This window comes from Nycticebus coucang, chromosome Y, assembly GCF_027406575.1.
Source record: "Nycticebus coucang isolate mNycCou1 chromosome Y, mNycCou1.pri, whole genome shotgun sequence".
Classification (NCBI taxonomy): Eukaryota; Metazoa; Chordata; class Mammalia; order Primates; family Lorisidae; genus Nycticebus; species Nycticebus coucang.
Genome location: NC_069805.1, coordinates 24394181 through 24417185, shown reverse-complemented (window position 1 = coordinate 24417185; position 23005 = coordinate 24394181). Strand labels below are relative to the sequence as shown.

General features: G+C 39.2%; 1 protein-coding gene across 1 annotated transcript in view; it reads right to left on the bottom strand.

Annotated features, from left to right (window-relative positions):
• LOC128578999 (serine palmitoyltransferase 2-like) overlaps window positions 1–22768 on the bottom strand; it is a gene marked incomplete at its 5' end in the record, with an annotated part of 30881 nt that extends 8113 nt beyond the window's left edge. The window contains 1 exon segment of the mRNA XM_053581320.1: window positions 22416–22768. Coding sequence (XP_053437295.1) covers window positions 22416–22768 — 353 coding nt within the window.
• Window positions 22769–23005: the final 237 nt, after the last annotated feature.

Here is a 23005-nt window from a genome sequence, read left to right as displayed (position 1 = left end):
TTTTTAGCTATACATATTTCCTTATAGGTGTGGTCATATTCCACCTACAATTTTTTCCCTGCCCTTTTCAACTAATATTATTGTATAATAGTCTAAAAACCTTTTCCTTTTATAAGATGAAAAATGCCAAGGAAATTTTACATAAGAAAAATGCCATCTGAAGCCTTTAAAGGTACTTAGAAGTCCCCTTTATAACATCTATAAATTTATTCACCTATCCTAATTAAAATTGCCTATAATCAAAATCACTATTAAAAATAAATACATGTACATTAAATAGGTTAATTGTATAGAATAGAAATTATTCACAATAAAGCTGTTACTTAAAAAATTGCAATAAAAATACAGGTGTGTTTCTCCCTATGTGTGATTACATTTTAAATTACTTGATAGTGTGACAGAATGATTTATAGAAACACTGATTTGCATTTTGGCTTGGGCATTTTTTTCCCTGCCCTCAATCCAGTTGTTGGCCTCAGATTATGTATTTCCTTCCTTCAGATAAATTTCCATGGGCAAGTAGAAGCTACGTGAAGCAAATTTGCTCCCCATCTTGGATAAAAATCTAAACTCACCTCAGAGTTTATACACAGTATCCCAGGGAGGAACAGGAGAAAAGAAAGACCCTGTGAAGGATGCAAGAGGAAAAAGGAAGCGCTGTTCTCTTGGCTGGGGAAAGGTCAGAGGTAGAGGGGCAGGGGGCCCTAGGTCAGAGCACATGCAGGGCAGGGTCTTGGGCTCAGACTTAACGTTGTCCCAGCAATGTCACTGAATCATCAGAATCCCTGAAATGAAAGGTCTTTATGGTCTGGCACAGGTTCCAGTGAAAACTAAGGTTGGCCCTAGGGTAACCAGAATGGCTTCCCCTTTGTGATTTCGAGAGAATCTGGTAATTTTGTAAGAACTCTTTCAGGTATGAGGAGTCCCAATAATCACAGACTGAATCTGTTACCAAGCTGGAAACACAACGCTGCAGCTTCAGGTTTAAACTGGTTTACAGGACAGAAAAAAAAGGAAGTGTTTTCACTAACAACATTCATATTCACTATACTAGTACTGCAACCATATCGATTGCAATTATTTTCTAAATAACATGTCCTGTGTGATGTTACTAACCATTTTTTTAAAGGAAGCCCCCCCACACACACATACAACAAAGTACTACTGCCAGATCCTACATCTGCCAGCATCTCGTAGATCTAGTCCAACTTCCTCATTTTGAAGATTAAAAACTTGAACCTTGAGAAGGTGAGGTGAATTCCCCAGGGTCAGACTTGAACCTGGTATAGGATCTGTTATCTTCACTCTTAGGCAGTGTTCTGTGAGGTTTTGTAGCTGCCACAAAGTGCTAATAGACTGATGAGTCATCAAGTCCTCCAGGGCAGCCTTGTAGTTATCCACTCTATACATATAGATGTTGCGTTGGATAATCACCATATGTTTACTTGTGATAAAACTTAGTTTTTTTGCAATTCACTTGAGATGGTGGGCTTTCAGGTTTGCATAGTTTACCCCAAGAATGTTGTAGCCAACCAAATCACGTCTCTACCCTGGCACTTCAGAGAACAGCAAGGAGCAAGTGCCATCATTATTATATCCTGAATAAAAATGTGAAAAACACATTATTCTCTCATCTGTTTCTTCTAGTGTCCCTACAGTGATTTTGCAAAGACACATTTTGACCTATATTTTTATTCCTTTTGTAACATGACAATGGTGTAATTCAAAAGCAAAGAACCAGCAGAAATGACCACATAAGATGCAAAGGGTCAGAAATAGGGTGAGACTAAAGGAACGACACATGTGCAACAATTAGTTTTACATAAGGATATGCAATATTACAAAAGATTAAGATGAAATTGATGCTTTCACTTGTACACTGGATGGGAAAAAGCAGTCTGAAGTGGTATAAGTGAGAATGGTTTATTGAGACACATACAGGACTGTCCTGCTCTTCTCTGTCATCCTTTTACTCGCTGGTTAAACATTTGTTATGCATTTTATCACCATTTAAGCACTTTTCCTATTTATTAACTTAGAAGCAATTGAAGCAATTTTAAATTCCTACTCTGGGAAAATAAAACTGCCATTTGAAGAAAACTTATTTACTTTGACTTATTCCTATTGATACATTTTAATTCAAAAATATATTTTTTCTGATTGTACCTTTGTTGGATAATTGCAATTACACAGTATGAGTTTTACTGAAGGGATCGAATATCATTTTTATTTGGTAACCTCACTAAATTTCATATTTAAGATTTGTATTTTATTTATAAGAGTGGTTTTTCTCATTACAAAAATATTAATATGTAGTTCTTTCTAGTAAATATTACTTTATGAAGTTACTAGGTTACCGATGTTGAAGTTAAAGTTCAGAAATAGGGATGTCAGAAGCAGGTGGCTGACCAGCTGCCCTGACAAGACCTCCTAGGGTCAAAGGATGTTTGGGGAGTTACCTTCAGCTCAACATTGGGTCCTGAGCTGTTGAGAGACTAATAACTTGTACCCAGATTTGATCATTTCAAGGAAGTAATTTATGTTTATTAAATTTTCAAGGGACTGATCTCTAATATAACCCAAGATGCAGATTTACTGTTTTACAATGGTAGAAAGAACCTGGGCTATGAAGTTAGTAGAATTGGTTTCTGACTCAGAGTTGCCATTATTTACTGTGAGGGTAAGCTACGGAATTTCTCTGAGACTAGGTATTTGCATCTGTTAAATGCAACAGTTGATGCGCTGAAGTGGCACCCACCTGTAGTCTCAGCTATTCAGGATGCTGAGGGAGGGAGATCACTTGAAGCCAAGAGTTAAAGGACAGCTGTGGTAACATAGCAAGACTACTACCTCTAACAACAACAAAAAATGCAACTGTCATGGGGATTAAAGTACATCTAGAGTATCTAGACTAGAGAATGGTGGTTATAAAGATGAGCATGAGGATGGTAATGGCAACAAGGGAGGAGAAGGAGAAAGAAGAAGAGAATAAAGAGAAGAAGGTTCCTGGAATCACAGGGATTATAAGACTTATCAGCATATTTTTTTTAGTGAAATCAAAGACAGAATTATCATTAATTAGAAGGCACTTGGTTAGTAGAGAGTCAGAACAAAATAAATTAGGTAGAATACTACAAAAGCTTGGACCTTCAAGCTGTGAGGATCAGTAAGCCCATCTCTACCCTGGGGATATAACTCCCCAGCACAGAGGATAGAATAATATTCTATTCCAGCACCCAGAATAATGCCCAGTAAGTGGAAGGCCCTTAGTAAACAGTTGACAAATGAATAGGTGAGCACTCCAAGTCATGGACAGTGTTGAAAATAGTGATAATTCCTTTATCTTTGTTCATCTATCCCAGACTCAATAGTTACATTGCTTCCTCCATTTCTCAGTAACGTGTTCAGTAATGTCATCAAGTGGCTCATATGTCTCTGTTGTTTCGGTCACATTTAGGCATTGTCTAATTAAACTTAAATCACTTTATCATTTACCGCAATCATATTTCCAAATTCTATGAGTTCTGTCTCATAACTTAACATAGACTTACAGTAGAAACAGGCTAGATGATCCTAAAACTCATGTCTTCTTTTTCCTGGGAGCATAGTGAGATTACGTTTCTCATCATCAACTCATTTGTGGTCATATGACTGAATTTTTAACCAAAAGAACATATGCACAAGTGTTGTACATTTCTACTAAGTCTGGCCCATAACATCACCCTATTTGCAATTCAGATCTCTAATTTCAGTTCGAATGAATGTAGAGAATTCAGTGTCCTAGTTGATGGTGGAGCCAATAAAAGAAAAAATAACCGGACTCAGTGTCTGTAGCTCAAGCAGCTAGGGCACCAGCCACATACACCAGAGGTGGTGGGTTCAAATCCAGCCCAGGCCCGACAAACAACAATGACAACTACAATTTAAAAATAGCTGGGCAGGGCGGTGCCTGTGGCTCAAGGAGTAGGGCGCTGGTCCCATATGCCGGAGGTGGCGGGTTCAAACCCAGCCCCGGCCAAAAAAAAAAAAAAAAATAGCTGGGCATTGTGGGAGGCACCTGTAGTCTCAGCTACTTGGAAGCCTGAGGCAAGAGAATTGCTTAAGCCCAAGAGTTTGAGGTTGCTGTGAGCTGTGACACCATGGCACTATAGCCAGGAAAACAGCTTGAGATTCTGTCTCAAAAAAAGAAAAAGAAAAAGAAAAAAATTCCTGGATCTCTGAATCACATGGAGCACAATTTGCCTCCCTCCTCACCATCACATGCACACACATGGAACCCCCACTGGACTGTGATATGAATGAGAAATACTCCTTTATTTATGAAGCCACTGAGATTGAAGGGTTAATTTCTATAGTTACTATAGTAAAATGAGTATGGTATTAATTTAGTTATCCTAACTAGGTTAATTTAGTTAGTTATCCTAACTAAATTAATACCATACTCATTTTATATAGTAACTCCTTTAAAATTATATGCATTATGCATACAATATGTAGAGAAATTTGAGTTCATTTTTGTCCTGTATTCCACATTTTACATGGTCACACAAACACAGCCTCAATAGGCAATCAATCCTGCTCCTAAATCTCCGTATCTTTCCATCCCCACTACCTATACCTTGTTTATTAGATCCTTAGTTTTCCCACCTTGATTACTGAAATAGTGTCCCATATTTTCTCCTTCCCCTCACTCTTTTCATTCCCTCAATTCATAAGAGTAATCTTTCTGACACAAAAATCCAATTTTGTTCTTTGCACAAAATTCCGTGATTCCTCATCACTCCTGGTTAATGTCTAAAGAAATTAGCTTTCTTTTATAATCTCTTTGCTTGCTTCTCCTCATCACATACCCTAAACTATTATATCTCAATGGTTGCTAACTGTGAGTTTAAAACACCTAGAATTCCAGGCATTATTGAAAAGAGTTCTGGAATCCACAAGTGGTCCATTCATTATGTGTTGACTGAACAAATGATCTGACTCAACTATGAGTGAGTTAAACTATGTAATGGGTGAGCAGATATGAGTTATTTTTATCAACACCATTTTCCAAATGTAATTGCTATTGTGATTAATAAAAAAAAAAATTTACCTGAATGTAACGGTATTCGAAATATTTCTCAGTTATAGGATGCTAAAATACCACTACTGTCATGTGCAGGGGGCTCAACATTTTGATGTTTAAAAGGGGTCCACACTGGAATATTTGGGGATCACTGCTTGACATTGCAAACTATTTGCAATTCCTCGAATGGACAATGACATTGATTCTGCACATGTGGAGGATTCTGTGTCTTGGCTTGTTCAACCTCCACTCCACCTGACTTCTAGGGTGCCCTTCTGTGCCACAGAGGCTAGAAAGCTGTCTTTCCCACCTTTGGCAGGAAGAGTTCTGGATGCTCAAAACAGATGTATTAATCTAAGATTTCAAAATTGCAAATGAGACTGAGGCCATCTTCCTGGTTTTTGAGCTTTTTCTTTACCAGCAAGCAATTTTGTACAGATCTTTTTCTATAGCAGAATTCTTGTGTCCATTTTTTGGCTTCCTGAGGTTTAAGAGGCAGTCACAGCATTAGGGATGACTTCCTGATCCTCATCCGTGGTTGGCAACATGTTTTTGGACTGAATAATTTCCGAGAACCCACAGCTCACAGCAACCTCAGTGGTGGCCTCAGTGGGAGTCTTCTTGGAATATTCCTGGTGAGCCAACCTATAGTCTGTTCTGGCTCTTTCATAATTTTGTCCTAATTATATGTGGATTTTTACCTAAATCCTTTCCTTCTTCAGATGACTACATTGGTTCCTGTTTCCTGCATTGAACCTGGATTGATGCAGGCCTTTGAAAATATTTCTGTAACATGGAGCACACGTCCCCTCCTCCCCACCCTTGTTCAGCTCAAGTGTCTTCTTTTCCAGGATGTCTTTACCAACTTCCTCAGACAAGTCAAGTATCCTTCCATTCTGTTCTAGCCATAACCTACGAGAGCACTTCTCACTATACAAACTCCTAGTAATGGTCAATTATTTTTGTCTATACAAGTTAATTAATAGTTACATTTTATTAGTCACTTGTTCCCAGGTATGGGCACCATAAGACCTTGCAGAGTAAATGAATGAAGGAACAAATGGGAATAATAATTAAAAATGAGTAGTCATCCCATAAAGGAAGAAATGTAGCAGCATGAGAGAAGATGTATATGTTGTTGAAACGTACACTGTTTCATTTTGTAAGAAAACTATACATCTTCTCTCATGCTGCTACATTTCTTCCTTTATGGGATGACTACTCATTTTTAATTATTATTCCCATTTGTTCCTTCATTCATTTACTCTGCAAGGTCTTATGGTGCCCATACCTGGGAACAAGTGACTAATAAAATGTAACTATTAAAACAGTGTACGTTTCAACAACATATACCACGTGCAAGTATATGTAAAATAAGGCAGAGCTGAAACTCTATGCAGGTAGGTATGTTCTTCTTAGTCCTCTAACACAAAGAGATCCATATTGGTCTAGATATGGCAATTTTTTTCTGTAAAGGGACAGATAGTAAATATTACAACCTTTGTGAGTTATATAATCTCTGTCACAACTACTCAACTTTGCCATTTTCTCAGGAAAGCAGCCATATACATAAACAAATAATATATTTAATGGATATAGTTGTATTCCAATAAAACTTTATGAACATTGAAATCTGAATTTCAAATAATTTTCATATTTCAAAAAATATTAATATTCTTTTGATTTTTTCAAACATTAAACAATATAAAATCCATATAAGGGGTGGGAAGAAGAGGGGGAGAGAAAGCAGATTTGGCCTGCAGGCTGGTTTAGAAGATCAAGGAAAAGTCTGAACTTACAGTTGAGAATGCACTTTTTTCTAGGATGAGTTTAAGAACTTAATTGTCCAACCTTGTACCTTCTGTACATTTTAATTTCTTCCTATATAAAGTGAGGATTATAATATTACTTATGTTAAAACATGTTACTGATATAATTAACTTTGATATAAAAACACTAATGTCTAAAAGGCTTTGAAACCTTGAAGACAGGCTTAGGTCACTTGTAAGTGTCTTTAAGTTCACAAATATGGAATATTTTAAATGTTTGATATCTAACATCTCATGATAAGGCCTTGAAGTTCTACACATATGGTAAACCTGCTAGTAAGCAGTATGTAGTAAGAATACATTCTCTCCTTCATTTACAACATGAAAGGTAAAGAGACAAAAATAATATGTGGATGATTACTGCTCCATTTTTGTTCCCAGCCACAAATAGAGCAGATGTCAAAAGACTGTAATATTACACATTACACCTGTTGTAGTTTCTAGAAGACTTTTCTTGGAGTTTTTCAAAAAATTCATGAATTAAAGAAGTGGACCCTCCAGTTCACAGGTGAAAAAGTCTTGGGCATAGCACTGTCCCATGACAATTCACAGCAGGACTGGGGCGGTCCCTAGACTGTGAATCCCACTGCAGTACTCTTCGAACTTTAAGAGGCTTTAAAAAAATAGGCTACTGTTTTTGATAGTAAAAATTAAATCTAATTTTTTTTTTTTTTTTTTTTGTAGACACAGAGTCTCATTTTACCACCCTCGGTAGAGTGCCATGATGTCACAGGACTCACAGCAACCTCCAGCTCTTGGGCTTCCGTGATTCTCCTGCTTCAGCCTCCCGAGCAGCTGGGCCTACAGGCTCCCACCACAACTCCCAGCTATTTTTTGGTTGCAGTTTAGCCAGGGCTGGGTTTGAACCTGCCACCCTCAGTATATGGGGCCAGCGCCCTACTCACAGAGCCACAGGCACCACCCTAAAGATTAAATCTAATCATGAATTTATTTTAAATTGTGTATGTCTTCTTGAGTTGCAAAGGATTTAACTTTGTTATATAAAACATGCAGTTCTATGTTTTATCAACTCTATGTTGTATAAAACACAGATATAGCAGCAATTCTTTAAAAGAACTAATGGTTCATCTTTCACTGATAAAATTATCCATCATACCAGGTCCCAAAAGGTGAAACTGAGAGGGGAGAGGGATGAAGACTCTGTGACCTCTAGAGTATGGAGGAGAGTAGATCAGAAAGAGCAAACCAACAGAAAATGGGTCTTGCCACCTAGTGGGCAAGCACCACCAAGCTTCCTTCTGCTGCTTTTCTGCTGCATTTGAGAAATTCAGGAATGATTTCCCACTGCTTTCAGGCATTCCAGTCTCTCACTTTTGCCTAAAAATCACCAAAGTGTACTGAGCTCTGGACAACTTCACAATAAAAGACCTTTTTCTTCCATCCTATGTTTAAATAATTTCACACAGCCTCTCCTGATCTTTGCATTCAGTACTGGAACACCTCTACCCCCACATCCAGTCTCCATATGTAACCCTGCTCTGTTTTCCCCCATAATATTAGCCCCACTTAGCATACTATGTAATCAACTTATCTACTATATTTATTGTCTATTGACTATGTAAAACAGTCAACTACTTTAAATTGCACATGAACTTTATGGACACCCTGTATTTCTCCCCTTAGCTAGATCAAAGCTCCACGATGGCAAGGATTTTTGTCTGTTTTGTTCTCTGTCTCACGTACATGCTTTACATGTAGTAGGCGCTCAGGAAATATTTGTTGAATTAATACATGAATTGGAGAAAATGAAGAATAGGGAATTAGAGACATATTGACATATTACATGATTTAATTTGAAAAAGACTTGGACAAGGGATAGGTCCCAGCAAGGTGGCAGGATCCCTTGAGCCTGGGCAAGAGTATGACCCCATCTCTAAGAGAAATGGAAAAATGAGTCAGGCATTGTGGCAGGTGCCTGTAGGTCCAGCTACTTGGGAGGCTGAGGGAGGAGGATTGCTTGAACCCAAGAGTTTGAGGTTGCTGAGTGCTAGGCTGATGCCATGGTACTCTAGCCCTGGCGACAGAGTGAGACTCTGTCTCAAAACAAACAAACAAATAAAAAGACTTGGATAAAATGCACAAAAAGATTGGGACGATAGGTTCATAAGACAATAAAGAAGAATATTGAGGTGCTACTGCACCCCAGGGGTAACACTAAAGGCTTTGTATTCATTACCATATTTTTCTCACCACGGCTATTGTTACCCTCATTTGTCCAGTTTCATACACTTTGTGAGAGGTGGAGTCAGGATCCCCAAACCAACATCGATCTGACTCCAAAGCCAATGTGTGTAACCCCTGCTCTGCAGCAGACTATCTGAAGCCACCTCTGTGATCTGAGAGTCCTGATGGAGCCATCTCAGCATATGAACCTCACTTTTATTAAGGTTGCTAAATGGAAAGGTATCTTTCCTGGGATGCTTGGAAATTCATGCCGAAGAGATTTTGCTTTCCTGGATTATAATCTCTAAATTTACTACATACAGGATATTGCTTTCATTAAAGCCACAAGGATCTCCTAAAAACATCTTTAAGTAAAAGGCAATTAGCATTGTTCATCCACCAATCTCTCAAACCACAGAACTTCAAATATCAAAACTTGTCACGATTCCTGAGCAGTAGAAAATGGCTTAGCAAACTAAATACTTGCAGATCCAACATCTTACAAGCAGCAAGTAATTTGCCTTCATGGCTCAGCTGTCTCTGTGCCTGTAACTACCTGTGGGTCAGACAATATAAAGGTAGAGATCTCGTCCCTGAATTCATAGGCATCTTCCCTTTCTCCTCCTCACCCCCCAACTTGAAGTGACACTTCTATGCATATATTTCTTCTCTAAATAAGAACTGGAATTTGCAAGTTTTACTGTCTTCATGGCCAACAAATTTTCAGAAGTGGAATGAGATAGCAATCATAGATCAAAATAGATCTGGATTATGAACAGTATAGAAAGGGTCAGGGTCACATAGGGCAGGGATGTCACAAGGATATATGTCAGGGGTGTAAATGAGACTTAGGGACAGAGACACTGGGGAGAGAAAGGTCATTTTGAACATTTGAATTCAACCAGGGAGAGGTTTGCATCAACCAGGGGTTCTCTATAGACACCAATCACATAACTATTCACTTTTGCCTCATCCCCAGCCCCACTCTTTAGTAACAAGCATAAGGTAACAATCTAGCTGTTACAATAGGCAGAGAAAGACAATTGTTTCTGAAGAGTAAGAGAGAAAAGAAATCATTATTAATCAAATGATTTAGAAATGATTGTCAATGCATAAGGAACAAGAAAAGTTTTATGTCCTCTGAAAGCATCATGGTGTATCACATAAATATTTCATAGAAGTTACCATTCAAATAATATGCACAACTTGACAAAACTTTAGGAGTATAGTGTATTTGAGGACACCATTATTTGTATGGTCTACATTTTTCCTAAGCTTAGATGTTTATAAAAGTCAGCTGGGTTATGGCATTTACTTAAAATTCACAGACATCTTCACACATCAGACCCAGGAATCTGAGTTTTTAGCAAGTGAACTAGGCAATTCTTTTTTTTTTTTTTTTCCAGAGTGTTGCCTGGCTAGACTGCCATAGCCTCAGCCGAGCTCAAACTCAAACATAGAAACCTCAAACTCCTGGGTTCAAGCAATCTTCCTGTCTCAGATTTTTATTAGAGATGGGGTCTCACTCTTGCTCAGACTGGTCTTGAAACCCCCTGAGCTCAAGGGATCCTCCTGCCTAAGCCTTCGCGAGTGCTATATTACTGGTGTAACTACCACTCCTGACCTCAACTGAGTGACTCTAATGAACTGCAATTTGAAAAATCCTATTATAAGACTGTGTATGCTGATGCTGCAATGGGAATTCAGAACAAAAAATGACTTCTTGTTCTACCATCAACACCTATTGAGAAATTTAAACAACTCAAATCTGGATTTATCCAATATTACCTAAATAATTGGAACCATCACTATCTTTTGTAAAGAAAACAAGTAAATATTTAGTTCATCCAATTATTGCACAATACTATGTGTGCTTCCATATTAAATTTAGCAATCCTCAAAGAAGAGCCCCCTCCCCAATCTCTCAAGCATTTTAGTTATATTCAGAAAATAAAATTCCTATTTATTACCCAGGGCTCCACATCACTGGACACTAAACATAACATTATACGACAAGCCACCCTTGAAATAAAAGCTATTATTTATGGAGTATCAGTGGCTATTTTCATATTCATCACTTTGTCTAATTTTCCCAATAACACTTAAGGAACCATTATGATCCCCATTTGTAGTTTAAAAAACGGAGGCCTAGGGTGGTGCCTATGGCTCAGTGAGTAGGGTGCCAGCCCCATATTTCAAGGGTGGCAAGCTCGAACCCAGCCCTGGCCAAACTGCAAAAAAATAGCCAGGCATTGTAGGGGGCGCCTATAGTCCCAGCTACTCAGGAGACTGAGGCAAGAGAATCACCTAAGCCCAGGAGCAGAGGTTGCTGTGAGCTGTGACACCACAGCACTCTACTGAGGGCGACAAAGTGAGACTTTGTCTCTAAAAAAAACAAAAAAACTGAGGCCTAAGGCTTGGTAGGATTAAGAAAGTTGGTCAAGGTCATATAACTAGTAACTGGCCGAGCCAGTGTTTGAATCCATATCTTTCTGAGCACAGAACAACCAGCTGTTAAGCTCTAAGAAAGGGAGCCTTAGTTCATATACACCCCATGAACATGCACAGATAAAGCAAATATCAACACAAATTGCATAACTTATTAAGGGAACACAATCCCAGTAGAATAGCAAGCAGGCCTATTTCATGAGAAATGACATAAAATCAAAATGTAATTATGCCTTTCCAAAATATAAATAAAAACTAAAATCTTCATCAATATCTAGTGTTTGTCATTCTAACCAGACATGTTTTATCTAAGGAAATAGTCATTGAAATCGTCTGTGTAGCAGGCACCTGAAACCTCCGGTGTGTAGTATTTCCTGACATATCTTCTTATAACCACTAGTACTTGTGAAGGGCCCGGCGGCAAATCCTAACCCTGTGTTGGGGCGGAGGAGGGGGGGAAAAGTGGCTATAGTCTAAAGAAGACCATTTTTTTTTCTCTAGTTCTAAATGCATAACTGACCTTGGGTCTTCTGCTGAAGCACCTTATCTCAAAACTGTAACATAGCAACCACAGGTTTTCTGCAACCAGAAAAAAATAGTTTTTAACAAACTCTGTAGTAACTCTTTAATTGCTGGAAAGAGAGGGTTTTGACTGCAACACTATAATGTTAACTAACTCCCACCCACAGATGTTAAGGGCAATGGGAGACATAGGGGATATAAGAAAGGGAGAAGATAAAAAGGCTAGTTAGCAGTGTGAGGAAGGTGGGGGGTAGAGTCAGTCTTTCACCAGGGGCTGATTCTCAGCAGCTGCCCCTGGGTGAGAGTTGGCCCTCCTGCCCCAGCCAAAACCAGGGAAAGCCCGCCCTCCCTAGTCTCACGGCCTCCAGGCAGGGTCAGTTCCAGATAGAGCCAGCCAATCCTAAACCTCCTAAATTACCTCAGTCCCTGCATGGACCAACCCCACAACTTGGTCCTGGTCTCCCCTGGGAAATTTCCCCCGTGTTTTGTTGCACCCCAAAATGCATCACACCAAAGAGTACAAACCCACCATCATTTCTACCTTGAGGTCGTCCACTCTGAGCAGAGTTCTGCCTGAGTTATGGCCTAAGCATGCTTGAATAAAGTAGCACTCCTTTGTTTTCTGCATGTGTGTCTGGTGATCTCTCAGTGGCGGAATTTGGTCTTAACACTTGAACTTTTCTATTTTTTTGCTGAATACGTCTATATATTTAGCCTCCTACTAGAATTTCTGAGGCAAGAAAAACAATTATCTCTTCCAACCACTCACTACTAAACATAAACCCCAATGTTTAAAAAGTAATAATAGTGACCACACAAATCACAAAAAAGGATATATCTCAAATTGGAATTCTCTTTTAGTTAAAATATAAAGCCAAGCTAAGAATCTAAAGATCCCATAATCCAGCCTTTTGTCTTAGCTGACTACAACCTCTGTACTCTTTAAAACGACTAAGGCTTTAGCAACCTTAGATCTTGAGGTTCACTCCTCCGTGTTTATATTCCCCCAGCATTGCAAGCTGGCCTGCTCTGCCTCCAAGCCTGATTCTGGGCAACACTTTTTGTTACTTTGTATATTGCAACTGTCTCTGCGCTAGACCCTAAGCTCCATTAGCACAGGGACCACATCTGCTTGGTGTCTCTTGCAATAATAGCCATAGTACCTGGCCCAGAAAACCATTTAATAAATGTTGTTGAATGATTCCATTTAATAAATGTTGTTGAATGATTGAATGAGTGAATGACCCGTGAAACTTAGTTTTGCTCCTCAGGCTTGGCTCTTTCTTCCATTCTCACTAGGATTCCAGTTTGAGCTTTACTGGATGCCTCTTTCTTCTTTACTTCACTCAGGATGGAAAAGCTACTGATTTCACAGATGATCACTACGATATTGGATTAGCTCTTCTCTGTTCAACACTTTGAGGCACCTTGTGAATTGGTAGCTCTCCTGTTGGAGTGATAGAGATGATTCCAGCCTGTGAAGGGTGCGACAGCAGATGACACCTTCAAATTAGGGAAAAAAGCTTCTCTGGACTGAAGGAGTTTTCTGCTGCCTGCTTTATTCCTCTGAACAGAACAAGTAGGACTGGAGAGGGGAAAGAATGTGACACTCCTCTGCAATTAAGTTGTTGAAGGAAGGACGTGTCTAAGTCAAAGTGGCCAAAGAAGGCCTTGACTTTGCTGCAACCTCTGACTTAGGGAGTTGGCAAAAAGACCCTTACCCCTTCACCTAATATTGTGACCCAGCTGTTGCTCAAGAGGCTCGAGGAGACCTCCCTCTTCTTTTAATTCAGAGTTATCTATTTATGAAAAGGTTTCTTTTATATGATTTCCTCCCCCTCTCCTACGCTATTCAGGTCACATTCCTTTCTTTCCTTCCTATCCTTCTATTATATTGTGACAGGCAAAATTACTAATTTCATTTTTCCTTCTCTTCAATAGCACTGCCATAGGTCAGCATGTTAACAAATTAGAAACAGTCAATCTGGTATTTGAAACTTAATGCAATCTGACTAAGATAGGCAAGTGAAGAAAAGATCTGTGCATACTTAGAAAAAGGATGAAGAATTTGCTAGAAGTTAGGGTGGGGTCATTAAGCTAGCCTAACCCTATTTATCTTTTGTACAAGGTTAACAAACTGATAGCTCAGTTGCACTGTGGCTGCTGGAGATGTTACAGATCTCTTGCTTTCCCCTGTCCAGTATCTATTTGCCTTCTTCTCTTACTAGGACTCTACTTTTACACTGGTAACCAAAAAACCTTCTTGCATGCATGCCTTTTTTTCCTGTCATATTCTTAGAGTTTAATTTTTTAAATATGTTTATACATACAAAAGAATTATGTAACATTTCTGCAAGTTATTAAGTGAATACCTGTGACTCTACCAAGAACTAGAATGTTTCCAATATGTTGCATCCATCACCCCACTGCTTCTCCTGCCTGTGCTTCTCCCCACACCAGATTAGGTTACTGGACAATCTTGGTGGGAAGATCAAACAAAGGGTCCTCTTCCACTCTGGCCAAAGGGTAAGCATGAAACATTGGTAAAGCCAACTGGAGTCTGCCATTCCCCTCTCTTCAGTGGCATAAACAACAGATTGAAAAGAGTTTGAGCAAATTTATCATAATGAAGATATTCTAACCTAAAACGATCTCAATTCCTGGAGATGACATTAATGCTGAGTTATGTGAGATCTGGTTCTGCAAATTTTGCTTTATTTCTAAGAGCTATCCCATACTTCACTATAAACTCTGGTTTTTGTTTTAATTAACTAATGTTGTCAAACCCCACTTACCAAAGAACTCCTCTCTGATAACATTAGTAATGTAAATTTCATAAACTCTTTATAAAGTCGTATGTATTTTCATGAGTGGGATGCAAAAAATACAGATAGGATAATGAGAATAAAATTACACAATAATGGTTACCTCTGTGAAAACTGGAAGGGAGCAGATAAGGGAAGGGAGTTTCATACGGATCCGCAATGTTTTATTTCTTATAAAGGAATCTGAAGCAATGTAATAACATGTTAACTTGCAATGAAGTGCGTAGGTGGTTGCTACATTATATTATTTTCTGCAAATTTCTTTAGGTTTGAATAATAAAAATTTAGGTGAAAATAGGTAGCTGTACGGGACAGGCTCCACAACTGTGGTCCTGCGAGTGCTGCAGAAGGGACAGATGTAACCTATTAAGAGGCTTTTTGTTTCTGTCTTGGACAACGCTTGCAAAAACGATATGGAAAAATGTAAAGAAAACATAAAATTTGTGAATGAACCAAAGATGGTGAGATCAACAGCAAATGTGTTGAACAATCAGCATACAAAAAGATGTTGGCAAAGTAGAATTCTGGGCTGAATCTCATTAGCAAAAAAACACCTAAACAACAAATAAACAAACAAAAAACCCCAAAAGAATAAAAACACAAAAGGGAAACCCACCCATTTACTGAGCACGTCTTACGTGAAAAGCACTGTTTTAAAGTATTTTATGTATTTTATTTGATTCTTGCAAAAACCTAAGAGGTACATTATTATCATCCTTTTGGTACAGGAAGAACTGAAGCAAAGGGAAGTTATCTAACTTGTTCCAAGTTCACAAGGCTTAGCTCCTAAGTGTTGGAACTAAGATTTCAAAGAGTTGGCTATTAACTGCTATACATTTCCAGGATTATAAAGTTTTATGCCTCCATTTCCCTAAAACAGATAGTGTAGAATTAAGGAGACAGGCTTGGTAGCTCACATTTCAAAAACTTTTTTTTTTTTTTTAGAATAAGAACAATAGGGTCAGGCTAGAAATTTGTGGCAGACTGGCTGCCAAAAAGGCACATTCTGTCTTTGGCTGCATTAATAGAAATATTGTATCAAGAAGCCATGGCCATGGTGTACCCCCATACTGCCTCCGCTCCCACCTGCACTTTGTAACACACTTGAAGAAACAGATCAACAAAGACAAGAGGTGGGGTTTGAGAGGAGACTAAGAATCAACAAGGGTGCCTTAGAAAAATGTGTTAAGAAACTCCAACTATTAGCTTGCAAGTAAAGGCCCAACTCAAGGCAGGAGGTAGTGGATAGCTGTCTTTACATATATCAAGTGCCATATGTAAGAGGGATTAGATTGTTCTGTGTGGTCCCAAGGAAATAGAAAAAAAGGAACAATTTGTGAACTTAAAAGTTGAGAAGTTATGTTAAGTTTGGGAAGAACTTTGTAGTGGTCAAAACCATTCAAAGATAAAATGAAATAGACTATCTTGGGAAGAAGGAGTTACCAGGACCTGGATGTGTCCTTAGCAGAAGTTCCTAGTTGGGTATGTTGTTGAAACTTCTAATGAATGGTGGCTTGAAAGAGCTTCCTGCTAATACAAAGGATATGGAATTTGAGGATCTAATCCATTCGTGTAAAATTATTGTCCACTTAGAGACCTATACTTATGGTCTGATCCCTGAGTGACTCCTTGGACTCACCTCTTTCTTCCACCACTAAAAGGGCTTCCATAACTAGGAGTCTAGGACCTTTGTACTAACCCTGTACTGCTACTAGCTGTTTAATACTGACAGAATCATTTCATCTTTCCTGCTTCAATTTTTCTTATCTTTAAAAGGTCCCTCTATTTGCCTCACCTACCTCATGTGAATTTTGGTGAGTTATGCTTGGCTATCTCAGACATAAGAGTGTCGTAGAAAAGTAAAATAATATGTAAGTTTTGTTTAGCAGACACCTGGGACTCCCAACCTTCTCTGACACCTCTCTTATTTCTGGACTCTGAGCTTTCTTACAATTTATGGTCTTTTTGTTTGTTTTTGCTTGTCTTGTTCATTTATTTTATAAACGTTTGCTGAGTTACTGTTACATGTTAGGCAATGTAGTAGTTACTGTTCTAGCCACCACTGGAAAATAAAACACTGAAGGAGACATTACTATTTTGCTAGGGTGTCTGCCTTTAATAAAGATCTCTATCAATAAATAAATAATGTAATACAAGGCAAAGTATTTGAAAGCTGTTAAGAGTAACGGAAATAAAATGCTACAGAAGATCGTGGGAGAATGGGAATTCCAAGAGTTTTTGCCAAACATCATCCTAAGAAATCAGGGTGTTCTCTTTCTTGTTCCCGAATCTGACGGTACTGGTAGAAAATGGTTCTCTATGAGATTGTGAATTTCTGCATTGTTGCTGAGAAAGTAATCCAACTCTCCAGCTTCCAGTATTTACTCCCTTTGCATTGGCCCTGAGGAGACAGGTAAGATTTTTCTCTATTTTTATCTTATAAAGGAAAAAAATGAAGCTCAGCAAGGTCAAGTACAAGCCATAAATTGTTATGTAAGGCAGACACCCCTCACTGCAACTATCTAGAGTTTCAATGGCTTGTTTCAAAGAGTGATTTATTACAAGCTTGCTTTTTTAGATGCTTAATAATGTCCACCCAATAAGATGTTTGCTTTATCCTGGGATCAGGCTGACAACTCTTTTATGCGCAGAGATGGTGAAGTTGGTAGAGTACAGGCTAAAAGGAAATTGCAAACACCAGCAAGTAAGTTGTAATCAGTTTCATAAACTCCATTTGAAATTATAGTTAAGTCTTAGAAAACTTTCTATAAAGCAGCTGTCATTGGCTTGTATGTGTGAGAGATCAATTGAAATAATATTGATTGAATGTTTAGTATGTTCTAGGCCCAAGCATTTCATGTGTATCATTTCATTTATGATTACTCTTTTTACTCTTATTCCCATTACACAAACGAGGCAACAGTCTTAGACTGATTAAGGAACTTTCTCCAGGGTCACATAGGCAGAGAGTAGCAAAATCAGTTAAAAATTTTTGGGGGGCGGCACCTGTGGCTCAAGGAGTAGGGCGCCGGTCCCATATGCCGGAGGTGGCGGGTTCAAACCCAGCCCCGGCCAAAAAAAAAAAAACACACACACACACAAAAAAAATTTTTTTTGAACTAGGATTGGATAAAGAAGGCCTACATAAATAAGGAATGAAATTATGTTTGTACACATACATTCGCGTATTTATTTATTTATTTATTTATTTATTTATTTATTTTGAGACAGAGTCCCACTATGTTGCCCTAGGTAGAGTACTGTGGTGTCACAGCTCACAGCAACCTGAAACTCTTGGGCTTGAGCAATTCTTTCGCCTCAGCCTCCCAAATAGCTGGGACTACTGGCGCCTGCCACAAGGTCTGGCTATTTTTTTTTTTTGTTGTAGTTGTCACTGTTGTTTTGAACCCATCACCCTTGGTGTATGTGGCTGTTTTGAATCCATCACCCTCAGTGGATGTGGCTGGTGCTGTGACCACTGTGGTACAGGTGCCCACTGTATAAAGGTATTTAAATATGCTTTCCCAAGATAGTTTTATGTTACTTACAACATATATGTCACTTATTTTATTCTTACAAAATAAAATGAAAAAATAGACAATCAAGGCCATGAGAAGGAAGAATATGCGAACCATGTGAGTTCAACTTGTGATTGGTCATTTATTAAATGTGGAAATCAGAAAAATGTTGGTTGACATTTTTTTAATGCCATTTTATCCACGTAACCAACAGTTGTTTTTATTTTTGTAACCCTGCATTATAAAAATTAAATAAACTCTAAGAAAGCTATCCCGATCATATTTTTTTTTTTGTAGCGACAAGAGTCTCACTGTACCGCCCTCGGGTAGAGTGCCGTGGCGTCACACGGCTCACAGCAACCTCTAACTCTTGGGCTTACGCGATTCTCTTGCCTTAGCCTCCCGAGCAGCTGGGACTACAGGCGCCCGCCACAACGCCCGGCTATTTTTTTGTTGCAGTTTGGCCGGGGCTGGGTTTGAACCCGCCACCCTCCGCATATGGGGCCGGCGCCATACTCACTGAGCCACAGGCGCCGCCCCCCCATCATACTTTTAATTTTTGATCACCACCATCATTTAAAATTTCCTGATATTTACTCTCAAATGAGATAATAAAATTATTAAAAGTATTTCCAAAAAGGCAAGATACTACATTAAAGTTAGTTCTAAGAGTCCTTTCTTTACTTAGCGGTGAGGCTCTATCAATGGAATTCTAATCCTTTGTTTTTTCCAGGAGCAAACAACTTTCTTTTTCTAGAATCTGGCATGCACAAGTGCCTAGTACACAGAACCCTCTCAATAAACGTTGTGCAAAAGAATATTGAGTAATGGTTTATTCTGCAACATAATGACCTCATATAAATATATCATCAATATATCGTAAGTACTAAAAAAGAAAAGGTTATCATTCTCCCAATCTAACAGTTCTACGGACCTACCACTTCTCCAACAGCAATAGTGACTTGCAAGAAGTCACTTTAATGCACTTCTTTATGCTCTCCTGCGTCAATCCTTGTCAGTTAGCACTTTGCACCAGAGGTCTCTAAACTGGAATGCAAAACCCTCGGGTATGTGTAAAACTGTATCATAGGAATCTACAGTTTTATGGACTATGGGAAAATTTAGAATTCTTATTTAATGTTATTTTAATCTCATGCTTTTATACTGTGTTTTTGTGACTATATGATTTTACTAAATAGCCTATCTATTATAATGTATACAAAAATATACGTATGTTAAGGCTACATACTCTAACAATTTAATGATAACAATGAATGATCTAAAACTTTGAAGGCTGTAGCTCTAAATAACTCTGCAAAGTATAATTCAACAAATATATCTTGTGACCACAAAAAATATGAAGAATGTTTTCCTAATGGTTGGGGGTTATTTCCTACAGGGGTGGGGAATAGGCTAGTCTTTAATAGTTTTTGTAAAATACATACACCAACAAATAATGCACAGCACTTTCCCAAGCAATTAAATATGGCAACTCTTGTTGAGTCTTTTACGTCTATAAAAAGGACAACAGGGCAGTGCCTGTGGCTCAAAGGAGTAGGGAACCGGCCCCATATGCTTGAGGTGGTGAGTTCAAACCCAGCCCCCGCCAAAAACTGCAAAAAAATTAAAAAAATAATAAAAAAATAAAATGGAGAACAATGGCCAGGCTCAGTGGCTCATGCCTGTGATTCTAGACTCCGGGACACTGAGGCTGACGGATTTCTTGAGCTCAGGAGTTTAAGACCAGCCTGACTAGAGCAAGACCAAGACCTGAAGGCAAAAAAATAAAATAAAATAAAATAAAGCTGGGCGTTGTGGCAGGCGCCTTATAGTCCCAGCTACTTGGGAGGCTGAGGCAATAGGATCACTTAAGCCCAAAAATTTCAGTGTATTGTTGAGTTATGATGCCATGACACTCTACCACCAAGAGGGTGAAAAAGTGAAACTCTTGTCTCAAAAAAAAGAAGTGCACAATGAGAACCTAAGAAAGTTTATCCAGTTTTCTTTCCATCTGCCTCTTGTCCTTGAAGTTTGTCATTTACTCAAAATCTGTGCTGGGTATTAAAAGTCTTGGTTTTAAATTCCTTTTTCACTGTCATTCTGTGTAACATGGAGCAGAAGGTATATCTGTCCCTGCCTCATTTCTCTTATGGGTAAAATAGAGATTATAATACTTAGCACCAACCTCAGTGCAGTCTAGTCTGGATAAAGAACACTTTGTTCTTTCTGTCAACTGAATGCAAAGTGTCATTAATATTATCTGTTTAAAATGGTGTGATTAAATATACATTTCCCTTTAAAAATAATTTTCCTTTAAAAAATAATTAAAACATTAGATTTCTATATTTGTTTTCATAAACTTAAGTTGTCTCTCTATCTGTTTCTCTTTCCCCTTTTTATATACTCACACAGAGACTGTCTTTTGATAACTTCATGGATGTGAGAGAAAAACCTTAAGATAGCATCGAGGAAATAAAAGGGGATTTAAAATAAATTTTCTTATTTAGGTTTCTTTTAAGTTTTAAAGCTATGCATGTCAACCATAAAGTTACAGAGTATACTTAAGCTCCAAAATGTTTGTATTTAATAATTCATAGACTGTGAAATCAGAAGGACCTGTAAGAAAACAACTAAGATAATTACTGGTACATAGTAGTTTCTGACTAAATGTTTAATGAAGGGATCTGGGAGAAGCTTTTTATTTAAATCGTAAAACAAAACTCAAAACCAACTCTTGAGCATTGAAGAGACTAAGTAATTTGCTCAAAATTGCATATCTAGTTAAATTTTTTTAAAAAAGAGTTTAGTATAGAATGTATTCCTCTTAATTTCCAGCTTTGGCCTTCTCCCAGCAACCCACTGATTTATTTAAATTGGACTTTCAAATATAATCTGCCAAAGATTCATCATAGAAAAAAATCAGAAAGACCAGTTCTCAAGTTCATCATCTCCAAAAGTTACCCAACACATGATGTTCACAGATGTGAAATGTTTCAAGTAAAAACCGTATATTTATATATATAACATGAAAAATATAAATCTCATATATATTGAAACAAAAGGACATTCTTTCTTTTTTATGGCGAAGGGAAAATAGCCAATCTCCGGTGATTTATTCTACCTGATATCACAGTTTGCTCCTCCACACAGGCGATTACAGTCCTCTGAACAGCTAAAAGTAGTTTGGCTATTTCAGCAATATATTTATCTTTGTTTCTGTGTGTTATTGTATTGATTTTTGTGAATTTACCTACCAATGAGCCATTAACAACCTCATTGCATTAGAGTGCTAATAAACTTATCTTGCACTATTTTGGCCTAAGTGAGAACTCACCCATTAACAAAAGAAATCCAACCTAATTTCGACCATTTGTTAGCCAGGTCAGGCTGTAAAATTATAACACAATACATGCCTCTTCCACGGGGCACAAAAAGGCAACGATTAACAAAAAAAAACAACCCACTTCCATATCCAGTGGAGTTGTAGTTTGTTATCATAACCCTCCCAAGTCAAAAGGACACCAGTTTCAAGCCTTGCAACTTGGCACAGACAGGGCTTTCCCCCGTCACCCCACTCTGCTGGGCCTCTCTACCTGTCCTCTCCCACTGTCTACAGGTCCCGAACATTAGAAAATAGAAAATGTGATGATCCTTGTGTTTCTCTGTAAAATGTGTGTGTGTGTGTGTGTGTGTGTGTGTGTGTGTGTGTGTGTGTGTGTGTTTGGGTGTAACGGGCCTTCTGTTTGGCTGCCCGGCCTGTCCGTCATGGCAGGGGCCAATGGCAGGCTGCCTTATATAAAATGAGTGTTTTCAGTCTCTCCGGGTTGCATGTACTATATATGGAGCAGTGTACAGTGAAGCGGAGGCAGAGCGGCTCTGCGATCTCCTCTCCGCTTTCCCACAGAGAAACCCTGACTGGCCGCAGAGGGCGAGCCACACACACGCCCTCACGCCTGCGAGGTAGGCGCCCCCATCTCCAGTCCTCCCCGGGCGCTCTCCCGGCACTTTCTGTTTTCCTACTCACTTGCGAGTTGCCGGGCTGCAGCTCCAAGGCGCGAGTGGCTCTGAGGCAGGAGCGGCTGCGGCGGCGGCAGCCGGTAGCGTGGACTTGAGGAAGACTGGGGGAACCCCATGCTTCCGGAGCCGGCTGGCTCCCCGGCACTTTCCTCCTCCGCCAAAACTTTGGGTCGAGAGAGGTGGGGGCGGGGGGCGCCAAGGCAGTGTCCCGCCAGCGGGAGGCTGCGGGCGGACCTGGGGAGTACCTGGCCAGCCGGTGCCAGGCTGCGTTTGCAACCAGCACCTCTGGGCACACTGGCAGCGCCACCCGGGAGCCGGGGCGCGGGCTGGAGGAGCCCCTTGAAAATAACAACAGAGCCCTCACGCGGGCGGGGGCTCTTTGCAGCCCGTGGAGCCCCAAACTTCGTTGCGGCGAAATTAGCATGGTCTTGGCTGCCGAGGAGGTGGGGCCTGGGGAGCAGGGGCAGAGGAGGAAGGTAGGAGGAGCCAGCCCTCGGTGGATTTATGGAATGTTTCGTGTGCGTTGGTGACCGGGAACAGCAGCCCAGTTGCTCGTTCATCTGGAGAGTTGGGATTTGGGTGTTCCGGCCCCGCAGA